Consider the following 15,685-nt stretch of genomic DNA (forward strand, 5'->3'; position numbering starts at 1 on the left):
AGTTGATTTTCTTGCGAAGCCAATAGAAAACAATTAGCTTCATTTTTCTGGACTAGTTTTTAGATGGCTTAGTGAGTTGAACTGTCTCTTAGAAGAACATAGCAAGGATCAGGGCTATGCAGCATATGGATGGGATAAGGCAGCTAGCAAGAAAGGCTAGGCAACAGCATCTCAGTCTTTAACCATTTACAAGTTGCAGAAATGCTTCAGAATATAATAAAATAACTTCAGACAGCACAGCTGGAACATGATGATGCCATACACCAAGTACAGTTGAAATGTTTGTCTGCTACCGTAGGGCATTGCTTAATACGGGTCAGGGGTATAGTGAGTGGTAGTAAGCATGACAAAAGGCAGGCTGAGTTTTTGGGTACATAAAAGTACCAACACTGAGGTTGCTACCATGAGAAATGATTTGCCAGTAGATGGATGTAAAGCCCCAGTTCTCACATCACATAAAATGTGTTTGTTCTTGGTGCTAATTAATGTGAGGGCAGGAACAAACCCATGGTGGTGGGAGGGCTAAATTAGTTTCTCCACATTTTATTGTATTATTATTTTAAACTTCCCTCAGAGGGAAGTTTGTATAGGGGATCAGGAGAGGCAAGAGAATGCATGCTATTTGTTTTCCTCTGTCATAAGGGAGAAAGCTTTTGTGATAGAGATGAGTAAAGGCTAAAGCTGCAATAGAGTGAGGGAGAAATAATCATTTTTTTTCTAGCTCCTAGCACTCATTCTCCATTATTGCCTTTCAGAGAGACAAATTACAAAGCAGAGATTTTCTTTTGAAAGATTACATCATATTGTCTTTTTCTTCTCTGTAGATAAAAGCAGATGAAAATGACCCTGATGTCTCCACCGAAGAAGTGCACATTTAGTTCAAAACCAGCTTCTCAAGTGCCAATGTGAAACAACTGCAACCAATAAACTGCGCTTCCTGCATGAAAGTTGTCTTGCAATCTCTCTTTAAAAGAAATTTTATTAGTAAAGCTTGAAAACACTTTTTAGAAAATGACATAATATTAAATATTAATTGCAATTATAATATGGCAGTAGGTCTGTAGATTCTTAAATGTGGGTAAATCTGGGGGCAATTTCTTAATATTTATCTTTAAAGGGGGTCTGGTAACCTGTACAGTAAAAGCAATGAACAGTAGCCTTTAAACACATGGCATACATTATCCAGTCACAGCCTATGAACCCTAATTCTCTAATTAATGTATTAGAAAGATCTCTGTATTTAGGGACACAAGGAATTCTCATACCAGATCCTGGAGCTGATTCTTCTATTTTCCTGTTCTCTATTTCTGAAAGGGATCAGGTACAGAAAAGTACTGACTCGGGGGGAACTGTCACTATTTTAGAGCTGCTGCTACATCTCCCTGTTCTGTGTTTAACGTGGATTTCAATCCTGCCAGTTACACAGCCAAGTGTTTATTGGCATGGTCAAGCATTTCCTATTATAACCTACGGAAATCTATGCTAATTGTGCTGCTGAACTCATCTACTGTATTGATTCTGGACATAGACCTTCTAACTTAAAGGGTTACGAATCGAGGTTATTAGGACATGAACTTTTGAAAATCTTTTTACAGAAAATGTGAAGTTTCCCTCAATATAAATGATACAAATTGTGAGTTTTCTGTTCATTTGTTTTCTAGGATAGGATTCTTGAATTTAAAAATATATATTCTCACTTTTTAAATGTATTTGATTTCCCCTCTGAGAAGTAATTGTATTCTAAGAAGCATGAATCTGTTTCCCCATATAGGCATATTTTGCTTCAGAAACCTAGAATTAGGTTTAAATTCAAATTTTTACATGCATTAGCCCTCTATTTTTAAGCAGCAGAAATATTTAAGAGAGAAATGAGGCCAACAGAACACCGCCTGTATGGAGATTTTTGTGTCCTGTATTTGGAAGCGCTGTAACCTGTTCTGTGCAAGCCGTAAGCCAAACAAGCACATGGGGGACATTCATCTTTGTAAGACAGACACAGAAAGCATGTGATAGTTACTGTTCTTTTAAATTTGACAGTGGAAGACAGTCTTATATTTCCTGCTACATTCATAGGCATATGATGATGTATGAGCTTGTAACAGAAACAAACTCTAATACATTGGTAGTTCTTCTGTCTCTAAACAGCAAAGGAGACTCTTCTTTGTAAGGTGATGGAGGTTAATTGCGTGTGTTTAGGAAGAGCTAGCACAGGCTCCCAGCTCTCCAGCTCTCTTTGACAGAATGGCAGAACCAGGTATCCAGTACTATCACAATCACTGTTAAAAGGTAGTAGAATTCACATTCTGTGTAGACTTCTAGATCTGTAGATGTATAGATCTGTATGTGAGTTTATGTCTAGTCTCTTTGTAAACAACAAAGAGAATGAGGTCCTCCACTATTCATTTCCACAGCAGGATCTTAAACAGGCTAGATAAACTTGTCCAGATCTGTTCTCCCTTGGGATGAGATGGATAGTTTTCTTGCAGTGCCACCCCACTTACTACAGGCATACAGTATGCCTGATTTGGGTGCAGATGTCTACCTTGCAGGTACCTTCCACCCAGCCCATATTTCCCTTTCATAACTACAACTTTCTGCTAAGATGGATGCCTGTCTTATGTTTTGTTTCACCAAGAGTATGTGGCAGTTCTTTTAAATTAATCTTTTGCTACCTTGGAAGAAGAGCAGAAATTTGAGAAGAATAAGGGAAAAAAGCAGGGACTAGAGATGTATTTATACTTTTAATGATAACTTGAATTTGCATGGAGCCTTTAAGATGAGTGTTTAACAATTATTAGAGCCTTGCAATCACATGATATACCTGGGAGACTAATAAATATAATGACTGTACACTCATGAGATCTATGAATTCTCAAAGCTCTGAAGTGTTTGAGTATGTGTAGCCAACTGATCCAGCGTTAACATCCAGCGTTGGCTTAAATGTGCTGCTCAAGGCCACAGTGACTCAATTATTACAGAAATGAAACCCAGGAGAAAAAGGCTACTAGCCCTTTGGGTACTGTGGAGGTAGGTGTCCAGGTCTTTCGAATGTCTTTTTCCTCTTGGGACCCTTACTAAGATCAAAGTGGTTTAAAACACAACGCGAAGGAACTAAGTTAGTCATTTTTCTAACACCAGATGCTTTCACAGTAAGATAACAGCAAGCAGTTTTATGAGTTATATAAACACCCATCATGTAAACTGAGCTTTTTAAGCCATGAAAGTATATTAACCATGGAAAAATGTATCTTTTTCTGTTTCCTACACATTTTTGTTAGATTAGAAATGAGGGAGCTTCTCCCGGTGCCATTAGCAAATAGTTCTTCATCCTTATGATGGTGTTTTCTGCTCTCTGTCATGGCTTATATTCCTTATGGGGGAAGCCTTAAGATTTTGTTCTTAACAAATGCATACTATCCAATTGCAATGACATTTAAATATTGTGCAGATGTGAAAAAAATTACCTGCATACTTTGAATTGGAATTTCCATCAAAGCATCTGTTTTGTCTCTACATCCTTGAGGCCTATCAGGTTTGTGAAATTCATGAGTATTTATTTTGCCATGGCTCATGCTGGCCCCAGGATATGAACCCTGAGAATCAGTGTGATGCCAAAATGTTGTCAGCTGCATTATCCAGGCACTACTGCTCCAGAAGTTGAGTCTGTCATGGTCCAAATCCCTACATTTTTATTTTTCTTTTCCCACTTATAATGGGTGCACTGTAATGGTGGGATCTTCCCTGGGACATAATTTTGGAACTACCCAGGTCCTTGTTCCAGAACACAAGTAATGAGTGATAGCAGAACCAAATATGGTAGAACTGCTAATATGTAATTTAGGAAGAAAAGTGATTTTAAAACACATTTACTTTAGCACAGTTCATCAACTGGAGCACTGGAAGGAGCACTGAGTGATCTCCCAGCCCTGCCTTGGTCTCCAGACCTTATAAGACTTGTTTGTCCTACAGCCTCATCCTATCTACAGCCTGCAATTTATATTTGCACAAAGTTGTTGCTGGGCCTGTGCTATAACTGCTTTCCTAAGTCAACAGTTGCACCCCAGTGCCTCGGAAGGCTGGATTAGAGATGAGTTCTGCAGCTCACACAGTTTCCTTGGGCCTTCCCCAGGGAAGTAAAATAATTGCTTTCCTGCCTCATTCAGGCACTTTCTCCAGCCTCTACTGAGAAAAACATTGGATTTCATTGACTCCTCTTTCTGTCCTTTGGCCACTTGGGCAAAATGGACTACATCTTGATTGCTTTGAATGCTGGCATTGCTGCCTTAAACTCTTTTTTATTTTCATTTTTTTCTGAAGCAGCAGATCTCAGCATGGAGCAGTTGAGGATCTGCTTTGCCAGGGCTGAAGCACGGAACAGCTTAACACTTCTCACTGGGACACTGCTGGGTTCCCTCTGTTCTTGCAAAGAAAGGTTAAGATCCAATTAAATAAGAAAAGAAAAAAAGTAACGATATTTTTGTCACTCTCTCCATCCAGACAGAAATTTGGGATTTCTAGAATCCCATTCTCTGATAATAAGGATTATGAGAGCAGGAACAGCAGTTTGGGAGATGTGGCATACCTGATGTTTCTTTCATCCTTATAATCTGTGGCCACAGCAGATTTATTGCCCAGCTCCCTGTGAAGAGCTGAGGGGCATTAAATGCTTCTCTCCTGCTGCAGCACCCAGAGCTGAGTCCAGCTGCATCGCCGGGCGTGCAGCTCTGCAGGGCCGCTGGAGGGCAGGGCTGGCATGGCACACAGGCTGGAAGCTGTTCCCGGGCTCAGGAGCAGCATAGTCCCATATTTTGATGCCCGTGCTCACTGAATCGACAGTAACATCTTTATTCTTAGGTCTTATTTCATCAGCAGTGAGTAGTGGTCCTTTGACCCTTACTTTCTTCATTTGCAATGTAAAACAGAACTAAAAGAACGACTTTGCCTACTCCTTTGTTATTTATTTTAAAACATCCGAGCCATTTAGACTGTGATAAAAGCCAAAGGAGTCTGTGTCACTATGCCGACAGAGCAGGGATGAATCAGGGAGGGTGTAAGCAGCTCCAAACCCAGCACCCTCTGCCTCAGCACACCCAGCCGCCCGCATGAAATAAGAACTGGAAAAGCAACCCAAAAAACACCCTTCCTCTTAGCTATGAAGGAAGCCAAATCCAGGGCCTGGTGCTAATGAGGACAGTTCCATAAACACAATTGTTGGTAGGAAATGGCCTTATTCGTGCTGTGTGTCAGGGTCAGGAGAGCCAATGTGTCTCTCCGAATTAAATTCACAAAACAATCAGGGCAGCCTCTCATTAATTTTGCAAACCAGATTTGATGCAATTGGGAGATTTTTCACAGTAAATCAGACAGTTCCTACACTGGTGAAGGGTGCTTAAAAAGAAAGTTAAGCTCTGCAGTGAGTTGGGGGAAGGAAAGGGATGAAGGGGTCAAAAGTCAAATCCAGAGCTCTCCTCAGGCTTTTCTGAGCACTGAGTGTGTGATGCATTTCTGACAGCCCCTAGAGAGGCAGCTAGAGACAATGCCCACTATGAGGAAAAAGGTTTAAAACTTCCATTGAGCCAATAAATGAATAAATAAAACCCTTAATTTCAAACACAGTTCACTTTTACTCAGCAGAAAGAAAAAAAAATATATGGTTTTTATCCATGGGGAAGTATGATCTATTGGAGCAGAAGAGAACATGGCAAAAGGGTAAAGAGGACTGTGAGTTATGAGGACAGGGGAACAGAGCCAAAATAAAATTCAGGAAATAAGAGGGTAGGAAAGAAGAAAAACAGAAATAACTGTGGATGGAATGCTGTCTTTTTAATGTAACTTGTAGACTTTTTTTTTTTTTTTTTTTTTAAGGAGAAGAAGAAAAAAGATGTAACCACGTGTTTGAGGTCTATGATAAACAGGCAGTGGTAGGAACTGAACAACACGCAGAGGGGAAAGCTGAAGGTCAACAAATCCCCAAACTTCTCCAGCTCACAGGACAGAAACAAATGGGAGCCCTTGTAGAGGCTGTAGAGAATGTCTCTGCAATGCCAGGAGAGGCAGACCCACCCTTACAGCTGCACAGCATACCACAGTTAGTGGGTGTTTACCTCTCCACCACTGGGCCCAGAAGGAGCAGACCTCGTACTGTTCTGCCATTGGGATGAACCCTAATGTATTTGAGGCCCTGAAGAGGAATTTGTTTTAGAATTCAAAATAATGCATAGAATGTGCCATTTTTCCCAGTCTCTTAGCTGTAGGGAGGCAGGGAAGAGCAGATGTTTCTCTGCCTGTGGTTCTGCTCCCCTTCAGCACACAGGTATGTGTGTGTGCAGGGCCTTAGTCTGCTTGAGTGCATGACACCAGGATGGCTGTGTGGCAGTATCTGTGCAGTGGCACACTAGTGTTGGCACACATTTGCTTTGTGCAAATCAACACAAGTTTCTGCCTTAGGTTTTCTGCAGAGGTTTCTGTGACAGGCAGGGAGTCACAGAGTGGCTGGGGCTGGCAGCCATCTCTGGGGTTGTTGCATTCTGATTCCACTGCTCTGAGCTGCCCAGGACTGTTCCAGTTGTGTTTTGAGCATCTCCAAGGCTCCATAATCTCACCATCACTTTCAAAGTAAAAAAGTTTTTATTATGCTCAGGCTATGTCCCAGTTACCTGCCTGATTTTTGTCTTAGAAATGGATTCCAGGGTCCATCACCTTCCAAGGGTCTGAGGTGGAGCTGAACAACCAGTTTTTTCACAGGTTCTCCTTCCCGTCCTTGAAGACTGAAGTGAAATTTGCTCTCTTCCAGTGCTCAGGAGTCTCTCCCAGCATCCATGACCTCACAAAGACAATTGGGAATGGCTTCACGATGGCACAGCCAGCTCCATCAGCACCCATGGGTGCATCCCATCACATCCAGTTTGTTGAAGTGTTCTCTCATGTGGTCATCTTCCACAGAGACAGAGTCATTTTTGCCCCATACTTGATGTTTTACAGTTTTTCAGATGGAAAACAACTTCTGATATTTGCTACTGGAAAGTTTTAAGTATTTATTCATTCAGATAACAAAAGCATATATCCAGTCTTATCCAAAGTTTCACTTGGTGTTGTTCACACCATGTTGTCCTTTAATGCAGCCTTGTCTTTCTTCCTTATGGTTTCTCTTATCCTAAGTATTGGGAGCCAAAAATTGACCTGAAAATAAAGAAATATGATTTTTAGGTCATAGTATTTCTGAGTTACAGTTCACTCAGACACTATAGTCAGAACTGAAAGCTACTAAAAACGAATAAAAGAAAAAGCATGGCCATGTCTGCAGCATCATGTAAATGTTTGCCTTCAATATTTGCATGTGTATTTTTCCATTTCTACATATATATGTCTAGATATGGAATTAATGTTTTTACAATTGAAATTTTCTATTTCCTAATGGTATTTGCATTTCCAATACCATTGTGCTTTTAAAACAGAAATATATTACCTTCTGTTTTCCCAAATAACAACATGTTGTACAGCACGAAGGGTCTGCTCACAAATGCCTGATATTTGCCATCTGCATTCCAGAAATAAGCTTTGTACTGCAGATGCTTATCAGATATTTGTGAAAACAAGTTTCTCCTCAAGTTGGACTCTATGATCTCTTGAGGTCTCTTCTACAATTCTGTTAGAGCTCAAAGTCTTTGCAGCACATACCCATTGGGGTGTATCCATTTTGTGGCTGATGCATAAGAATTGAAGGGCAGAAAAACACAGTTTTGTAATCTAATTTTACCAGTAGGCAAGTTGTCTCCTGCCCTTGTGTAGGCAAGCGCTGCTTAAAGTCTATTAGCACATACTTTAAATTAAGAAGCCTTTAGGTATTTCCTGGATAGGAGTCTGCCTACGATGCTGAGAGAAGGAGATTGTTTCCATTGTGCTGATGGCTTACCGTTCTAGCAAACACATTCTTGACAGCTTTCTGTTGTATCTTTGCTCTTTCCTTGAGTAATTTTGCATGTAAATATTGTATCCGCTTTGTCTCCACGTCAGGATAAAATGAATTTGACACAAGTATTTTAAGCTGGGTCAAGAGGCCAGAGGATAACCCAAAAATGATTAAGAAGAAGATGATTATTCCAAGCTGGAGCCATGTCGTGGAGAGGTGGAATTCTGGCTGAGGGATGCAGTTATTCTTAAACAAAGAGATCTTCAAAAGATCATTCTTTGCAATATGCTCGTTCATGACAATGATAAGACTATTCTTCTGCACAAGAAAAAGGGGAAAAGAGAGTTGAAGATAGTACTGGTTCTCTCCTTTATAATATTTCTCCTATTGGATATTCACATTTCCTAAGGTCCATTAATGGTCTAATCCATCCAGTGCCTATGAATAACAATATATTTATTAGCTATTTTAAAAATATTTCAAACTGCATTTTCCCCATTTCTCCTGGGGCAATGTCCTACAATTACATTTTTAGTAGCTCTGCCAGAAGAATGTTTAACTGCTCTGGCTGCAGTGGTTTAATTTATTCCCACCCCCATGAATCTGCTCAGATCCTCTGCTGGGGAGACATTCTTTGTGAGTAACGCCATGGAGCAGAGCATGCCCATCCCCTTGGCTCAGTATTTGATGAGCAGTGCTTCTGCATCCACCTATATATGTAGCTGTAATGGCAATGGTCCTCTTTCAAACAAACGTATGAATTACAAAGCCATGAAGAAACTGTCAGCTTATTGGCTCTGCTTCTGCTCCTGCAGCTGCTGAAAATGAAGGGAAAGTTTTCAACACTAAGTTAAAATGAGAAATATAAAGTACAGATAAGTACTTACTTGCTGAGAAAGTCTGAGTTGAATCTCCAGATCTGGTAATTCTTGGAGATGTTTATTCACATAAATGATTAGCCAATAAAACAAATAATCTACTGCAGCAAACAGAAGCCAGACACAAAGATGAATAAATACAGGGAGAAAAAAATGCTGCATCTGTTTTCTCTCCTTCCTTGTGAAGCTGAAAGATGGGATTGTCACGTAATTCTTTCTTTCCTTTTTGTTAAGTGGCAGAAGACATGGCCTTTGCTGTTGCTTTTGATGCTCATCAAATGTGATGAACCGTTTTGTGATATAAGTATTCTTAAACTTGGCATTATGAGAGCCCACAAAATGTTTGATAAAAAGCACAGTTCCAAAACAAACTAAAAGAATCCCCACTATGGGCAATACTTTCTGGCCTATACAGGGCAATATATTCAGCATAAAAGATATCTGGTTAGCAACTCTCTGGATTTCTTGTTTTGTGTCATTCAGCTCTTGTTTCAGTGTATCATCCGAAATTGAGTAAGATGGTGTAAACTCATGCTTTATTGTCACAGAAAGTGCGTTGGTAGGAAGATTGGCCATCTCGTAAATCCATTTTACAGCCTCAATGTAATATTTTATCAAGTCAAATTTCTCATACTCTAAATGGCAGGTTATGCTGTCTGTCAGAACCTTTAGGTTGTGGAAAATGCTTTGGATGTTGCCAGCTACCACAACACCTGTACCAGCAGTAAGGAGAGCATTCTTTCCCTCCCGCAGCCCACAGGAGAGAAGGAATAGGGCACTGAAGCAGCGCAGGTGCTTGGAGAAGCAAAGAGCGATGGAGAGTGAGACCCAGACAAGGCCACAAAGCAGCAAGAGTCCCGTGGACTGCTGTTCCAAGGAGACATGGATGCTAAGAAAGAGGAGAGCGCTTAAGAGGAAGCCAACTGCAGAGCAAATGGCAAAAAGCTGTATCAGGTACTTCCAGCCAAGCCTCCTTTCTGACACAAACACTCCCCAGGCTTTCTGGGCTGCCAAGGCAAATGCTCCCATTTTCTTCTGATTGTTGCTGACACTGAACAGGCTCAAACTAAAAAGAAAGGAAAACAAAAATGCTGTTAGATGCGGGGTCACAGTACTGACAACAGGGCATATTTGATAGCTTCACATCATGAGAAATACAGATCCGACTCATGTGGCAGCTGAACTGCCCCAATGAGACCCAAATCTGAATCTCAGTATAGGTAGAATCATAGAATCATAGAACAGTTAGAGTTGGAAGGGACCCTTAAAGGTTATTTAGTCCAACTCCCCTGCAATGAGCAGGGACACTTACAGCTAGAGCAGGATGCTCAGAGCCCTGTCCAGCCTGGCCTTGAATGTCTCTGGGGATGGACATCCAACCTCCTCTCTTGGCAACATGTTCCACATATACCAATGTGTAGGGGATGATTATGGGTAGCAGTGAGATGGGGAGAAGAGAGATGGGAAGCAGTGAGATGGGGAACAGTGAGAGATAAGGAAGGAGGATGGAGGGCTTCTCCTTCCGCTGGAGGTAGGTCAGTACAGACCGAGTCTCAGAGGCATTATTCCTTCACTGGGTCTCTCCTGGGACAGCATATTGGCCCACATATATGGTTAACTCTAATTGCTCATTCTTCTCACCTTCTTCTCTGCCTACAGCATGCCCACACTGTAAATTAATTCAATCTGATGGGAGACTGTATTTGCTCCATATTCACATCTTTCCTGCTTCCTTGTAATACATTTTTAGTGCCTTTCTTTCCTAATTTATATGCTTATTAGCCTTTTAACATACTAGAACAAATAAGATACTAATTAAATAAAATAAACTGTTTCAATTTTACCCTGTAATAAGGAACAGTTGCCTTCACAAATACATCCTGAAGATATTACTTTGTCTTTTGTTTAGCTTGAACACAGCAGGTAGCCAGGAACCAAACAATTATTTTATAGACATGCTGTATTTTTCTGGCATTTGACTTTATGAATTCTGCCAGCATTTACTGTGCCATTTTCCCCTTCCTCTCCTTATTACTGTTTACCAGTTTTGTTTTTTTTTTCTGTTGCCATTGGCTGTGAATGCAACAGGAGCAGAGGATGAACAAGGCAGGCAGATCCTCCCCAGTGCTGAAGGATACCCTGAGAAATGCTGAAGACTCTGGGTGCTTCCCAACCCCAGCAAGGATGGGAGATGGGCAGCAACAGAGTGGTCTCAGTCCCTGGCACAGGCTTGGGAAGGCTGCTTCCCTCCACGGTCTCAGCTGTGAGTAACAGCACATAGTAGCTCTTTCACAGGAGAGAAATTAGTTAATGACTGTCCAGGAAGTGTTCAGCAGATGTATGTAGAAGTCCCCATGTGTTTGGGAAAGTGGTGTAAGCAAAGTGGGGAGAGGAGGCAGCACACAGGAAACCAGGCTCCAGCTTTTCAGGATCTGTAAGCACTGCTGCACATTCTTGTACATCAAAGAGAGGTAACCTTTGGCAGTGAACAGACCTGGAGTTCTGTTCTTGATTTTAGAAGTCATAAAAAATCAACTGCAAAAACTCTTCGCATGTATGTAACATTATGCAAAGATACTGAGAGTATCTGAGTTTTCTTTTACAGCACTGCTGTTCTCAATCAGTCTTGTGTGTTTGTATGTATGGTTGTTGTTCATTCTTGTCAATGTTAAATAGACTTTAGGTAAATGACATAGGAGCCATCCATCGGTTTTTGGAGCCTGTGGCAAACACTCAGGTGTCTGCCTGATGGCTGAAGGTTGGAAAATTTGCATGCATTCCTGACTCCTGCAGAGCCTGTCCCTGATCTCAGCAGTGCCAGGGCTGAGCCGTGACTCAGCACCTCAGCTGGGTGCTCTATTTTCTCCATAGGACATCAGCAGCAGAAGTAAATATTGAGTGCAGGAGAAGCACACAAAGGATGAAAAGTGGAGGCCTAAAAAATTATGGAGACCAAAAATTCTTAAACAGCTGTGAGTGCTTCAGAAGGGAAAATAACCTCCTGGCTCAGAGTTAGAAATACATCAGTGAGCTCAGTGCCTCAGTGAAAGAGGCTAATCCCGTGCTCAAAGACAAACCTTGAGAGCTTTCTGAACTGTTTTCTTTTGAAAACATAAACCACAAAAACTCTCCTAAAGCTGCTGGGCACAGATAGGAATTCTACCAGGAGGGTGACAGGAACAAAACCGTCATTTCATTGCAGTCTGAAGCAAAGCAGTTTTTTCTTCTGTCCCATATCATGTACCGATGTGGCACTGCTACCTTTATTAATGTAGCATAAGGAAAGAATTTGTCTGGAAAAGCAGTTTCTTCTTTTTAAGTGCCAGAGTCTTTCCACCATAGTTTTCTTGTGGCATGCACCACAGAGGGGAGCTGGAAACTGCCTTTGAACCTGGGTTTCCTGCAGAACCCAAGGGGAAACCCTCTATGCCTTAGTTTCCCTTTCTGGGAAGTTCTTACTCAAATCTGGAAGTATGATGTTCATCCACCATATGGCATGCTGGCAGGAGTAATTATGAGAACAAATTCTTTCCAGCAAGGAATTTGGTCCATGCTTCTTAAGGCTTGTGATGTACTGAGATTAAGGCAATGTAGTTAAGAGGTATTTAAGTTCATGCTTATGGTATTTCAGATATTGCCTACAGATTTGAAATAAGTGGAAAAATAAGTGCATAGCATCGAGCATCCCTAGAAAATGTTTTTCTGGCTCAGCCACAAGCTTTCAGCTAAAGCTGTGTCATTGTTGTATATGCCTATTCACACCATGTATGATTTGTTTCCCTGCCTACTGTGGTTATTTTGTGGTCACTGTCCAAGCAGTATGGTCGTCTTCACTGCTGATTTGACCCTGCCCCAGCCCCTTATTCTGATGAGCAACCAGAGCTCAATTTCCACTATATGGATTAGCACCAGGTTTGTCTGAGTTACATCTGCACCAAAACAGGAAGAAGGCTTAAAGATGTGATGGTGTTTGTCAAGCTTTGCTAAATAAGGTTTGTCCCTGCTGTCTGTCTTCATTTATAACTTATATCCACCACCCAAAATATTTCGTGAAAGCTATTAAATTACTAAGTCCCATTACAAATAGCTAAGTTGCACTGCAACAATTAGGCTGCGAGGTGACCTCATTGCAGCCTTTCAGTACCTAAAGGGAGCCTACAAATAGGAGGGGAGTCAACTCTTTGAAAGGGTAGATAATAGCAGGACAAGGGGAAATGGTTTTAAGTTGAGGGAGGGGAGATTTAGGTTGGATGTCAGGGGGAATTTATTCACTGAGAGTGGTGAGGTGCTGGAACAGGCTGCCCAGAGAGGCTGCGGATGCCCCATCCATCCCTGGAGGTGTTCAAGGCCAGATTGGATGGGGCCCTGGGCAGCCTGGTCTAGTATTAAATGGGGAGGTTGGTGGCCCTGCATGTGGCAGGGGGATTGGAGATTCGTGATCCTTGAGGTCCCTTCCAACCCAGGCTATTCTGTGATTCTGTGATTCTTTTTCTCACTATAAATTTCTAGGAAACAGTAGCTTCTTCCATTGTATTAAGAAAAGAGTTTGCATGGGTGACTCACCCATACATTGTAAATTTAGGTCTGGTTGTAATTCCTAAGCAAGCAATAGCCTGGGTAGAAACAGTTTCAGAAATACTCTCTTGCAAATACAAGGAGCATCCATGTAACTATAGCAGTCATCACAGCAAGTGGCTATGGCAGACCAAATCCCTGAGGACACTGAAGGTAAGGCTGGAGAGGGCTCTGATCAAACTGATGTAGCTGTGGGTGTCCCTGATGCACAGGAATTGGATGAGATGACCTCTAAGGTCCCTTCCAAATCAAACAATTCTACGATTCTATGGTTGGCAGTGAAGACACTGCTCTCCACAGGACAGCTTTATTTGAAAGAGCTCAGTAGGAGTGTGGCTGTGCAGACAGCCGTGCCGTGCCCCAATCTCAGAGCACAAGTCACCACAAAAGGGAGAGATCAGGTGGAATGGGAGACTTACACCTCCTTGATGGTAAAGTGTTGGCTACACAGCGCTCTTTGCCTCATAAATCCAATTTGGATTTTACACAGGAATTAGGAAAAAGCGCACAATAAGAACATAAAAACAAATATTTCCTTTTTTGGCAGTGTCAGCAGCCTGCTTTCCCAGCCTGGATGGGCTGGGAAATTCTCTTGCACTGAAATGTAAGAGAATTACTTCCCTTTTTTGGATACCATCAGAAAAATACGATGATAAACTAGTCTTAGCAAGAGACAAAAATACAAGAGGTCGTCTCACATTACTTCCCTTGGTTAATGCAGGGCATTCAGCAAAGAAATAGAAGTCCAATCAAAAATCCATCAAGATGGATGGAACTACCTCAGGGTTTCCTTAGTAGCTTGCCATTTCTTGTGTTCACATTCTTAGCTTCTAACTGCAGGAGGAAGGAGAGTAAATCATATTTTACACAACAAACACAGGTGAGGATTTAAATACATTTTAAATATTAAATGTGTACACTTAGGAATTTGAAAGAGTAAAAAACACAGCCACAGAAATACAATAACATACAAAAAAAAGGGCCCCAGCAAAAAGCATAACAACACAAGTAAAAAATCATAACTGATCAAGATCTCTTTTTCTTCTTTTAAACACTGGATCAGGAAAATTATGAACTTTGTGAGACCTGTTCATCAGGTCTTTAAGATGCTACAAATTGGTTAAATGTGATCTAACACCAGATGTCAAAACTGCAATATTCACATCCAAGCTACCTGTGTCAATGTCAGTGAGAAGCACAGCTTTCCAGAGCTGAACTTTAGACCTGATTTAGAAGCCCATGCTTGTGACATGAATTGCATCCTATGAGAGCTTCTTCCCTATGTTTACTACAAAAGGCCTCCAGACTGCTCAGAGACAGCTATTTAAAGTCAGCTGTATCAAATATTCTATGTTTCTCCTTTGTAAGCACGAGTACTTGTTGGCTGAGCTGAGTGCTCAGAACAGGACATAGCACGTACTGCGAGCAACTGTAGAATCTGGGCAGCTACAGAAAGAACAACAAATTTGAAGTCATGCTTTCTCAAGGATGCTGCTGCGGACAGTTTGGAGGACTTGATGCAGCAGACCCACAGACGTGCTTCTCTTAAAGCAAAGGCAGGAATAGGGGCACAGTTTCAGAAAATAAAACGGTAGTTTTCCTATTGAAAGAAAACAACTCTAGAAAATACCACTGTCAAGGAGGGCTACACAGTCCCTTCCCCTGTATTTTACATCTCTATATTATAGGCAGAGCCTAGCTCTATGCTGTTTACAAACCTTAGGAATAGGCCATCCAATCTGTAAGGTGGAAACAACTAACTTAAAGCAAGTTCTTTTACCTTAGGAGAACTAACCCCCTCCATCTTTACTATCCACCATTACTTGATACTATCCTAAAGTATTACTTACAGACCTTCCTGTAAAGTGCATGAAGGATCTTCTAAGTGCCGTGCTTCTTGCTTTTGGTGAGGAACCGGGATGGGTTCTAACAAAAAATAACATGAGTAATTTCTTTTCCATACCCTCCCTCGATGAGTCAAGCATACCACAATTTTGAAACTACTCTACTTTTGACTAAGATTCATAAGGAAGTAACTTATGCACGAGAACGAATATAGTATATAATTTGCAAGTGCCAGTTTCCACCTTTTTTTTCTGGCAGAGTAATAGATAGCAGCAAATGAGTTCTGGTCCCAGATTTCAATGTCTTAAAATTATGTCAAATAATTCCTTAGGTCTGGAACATCTCGGCTATTTTGGTGCTTCCCATTGAAACTTGCAGCAATTCAGTGCCCAGAGAACTTTGAAGCTCTAAGTATTTTTACTCTAGAAATGTTCTTATAGAGACCTTTATAAATATTGTGCCCCCAGCACAAGAAGGA

The 15,685-nt window shown here is 41.3% G+C and overlaps 2 protein-coding genes across 3 annotated transcripts in view; one reads left to right on the forward strand and one right to left on the reverse strand.

Annotated features, from left to right (window-relative positions):
• DPYS (dihydropyrimidinase) overlaps window positions 1–2,395 on the forward strand; it is a 32,578-nt gene extending 30,183 nt beyond the window's left edge. The window contains exon 11 of one of the 2 annotated variants that reach the window (XM_048939032.1): window positions 825–2,395. In XM_048939032.1, the coding sequence (XP_048794989.1) occupies window positions 825–828 (4 nt within the window). In that variant the 3' untranslated portion in view covers window positions 829–2,395. The remainder of the gene's footprint in view (window positions 1–824) is intronic. The other variant, XM_048939033.1, reaches the window with a different exon arrangement.
• A 4,591-nt stretch (window positions 2,396–6,986) lies between these two features.
• Window positions 6,987–15,268, reverse strand: LOC125690566 (dendrocyte expressed seven transmembrane protein). Its single transcript, XM_048939034.1, has 5 exons — window positions 15,217–15,268; window positions 14,142–14,196; window positions 8,797–9,853; window positions 7,913–8,227; window positions 6,987–7,179 (listed from the first exon to the last, which is right to left on the reverse strand). The coding sequence occupies exons 3-5, from the start codon at window positions 9,814–9,816 to the stop codon at window positions 7,096–7,098; spliced, it is 1,419 nt and encodes a 472-aa protein (XP_048794991.1). The 5' UTR covers window positions 9,817–9,853; window positions 14,142–14,196; window positions 15,217–15,268; the 3' UTR covers window positions 6,987–7,095.
• Window positions 15,269–15,685: the final 417 nt, after the last annotated feature.

This window comes from Lagopus muta, chromosome 3 (assembly GCF_023343835.1).
Source record: "Lagopus muta isolate bLagMut1 chromosome 3, bLagMut1 primary, whole genome shotgun sequence".
Classification (NCBI taxonomy): domain Eukaryota; kingdom Metazoa; phylum Chordata; class Aves; order Galliformes; family Phasianidae; genus Lagopus; species Lagopus muta.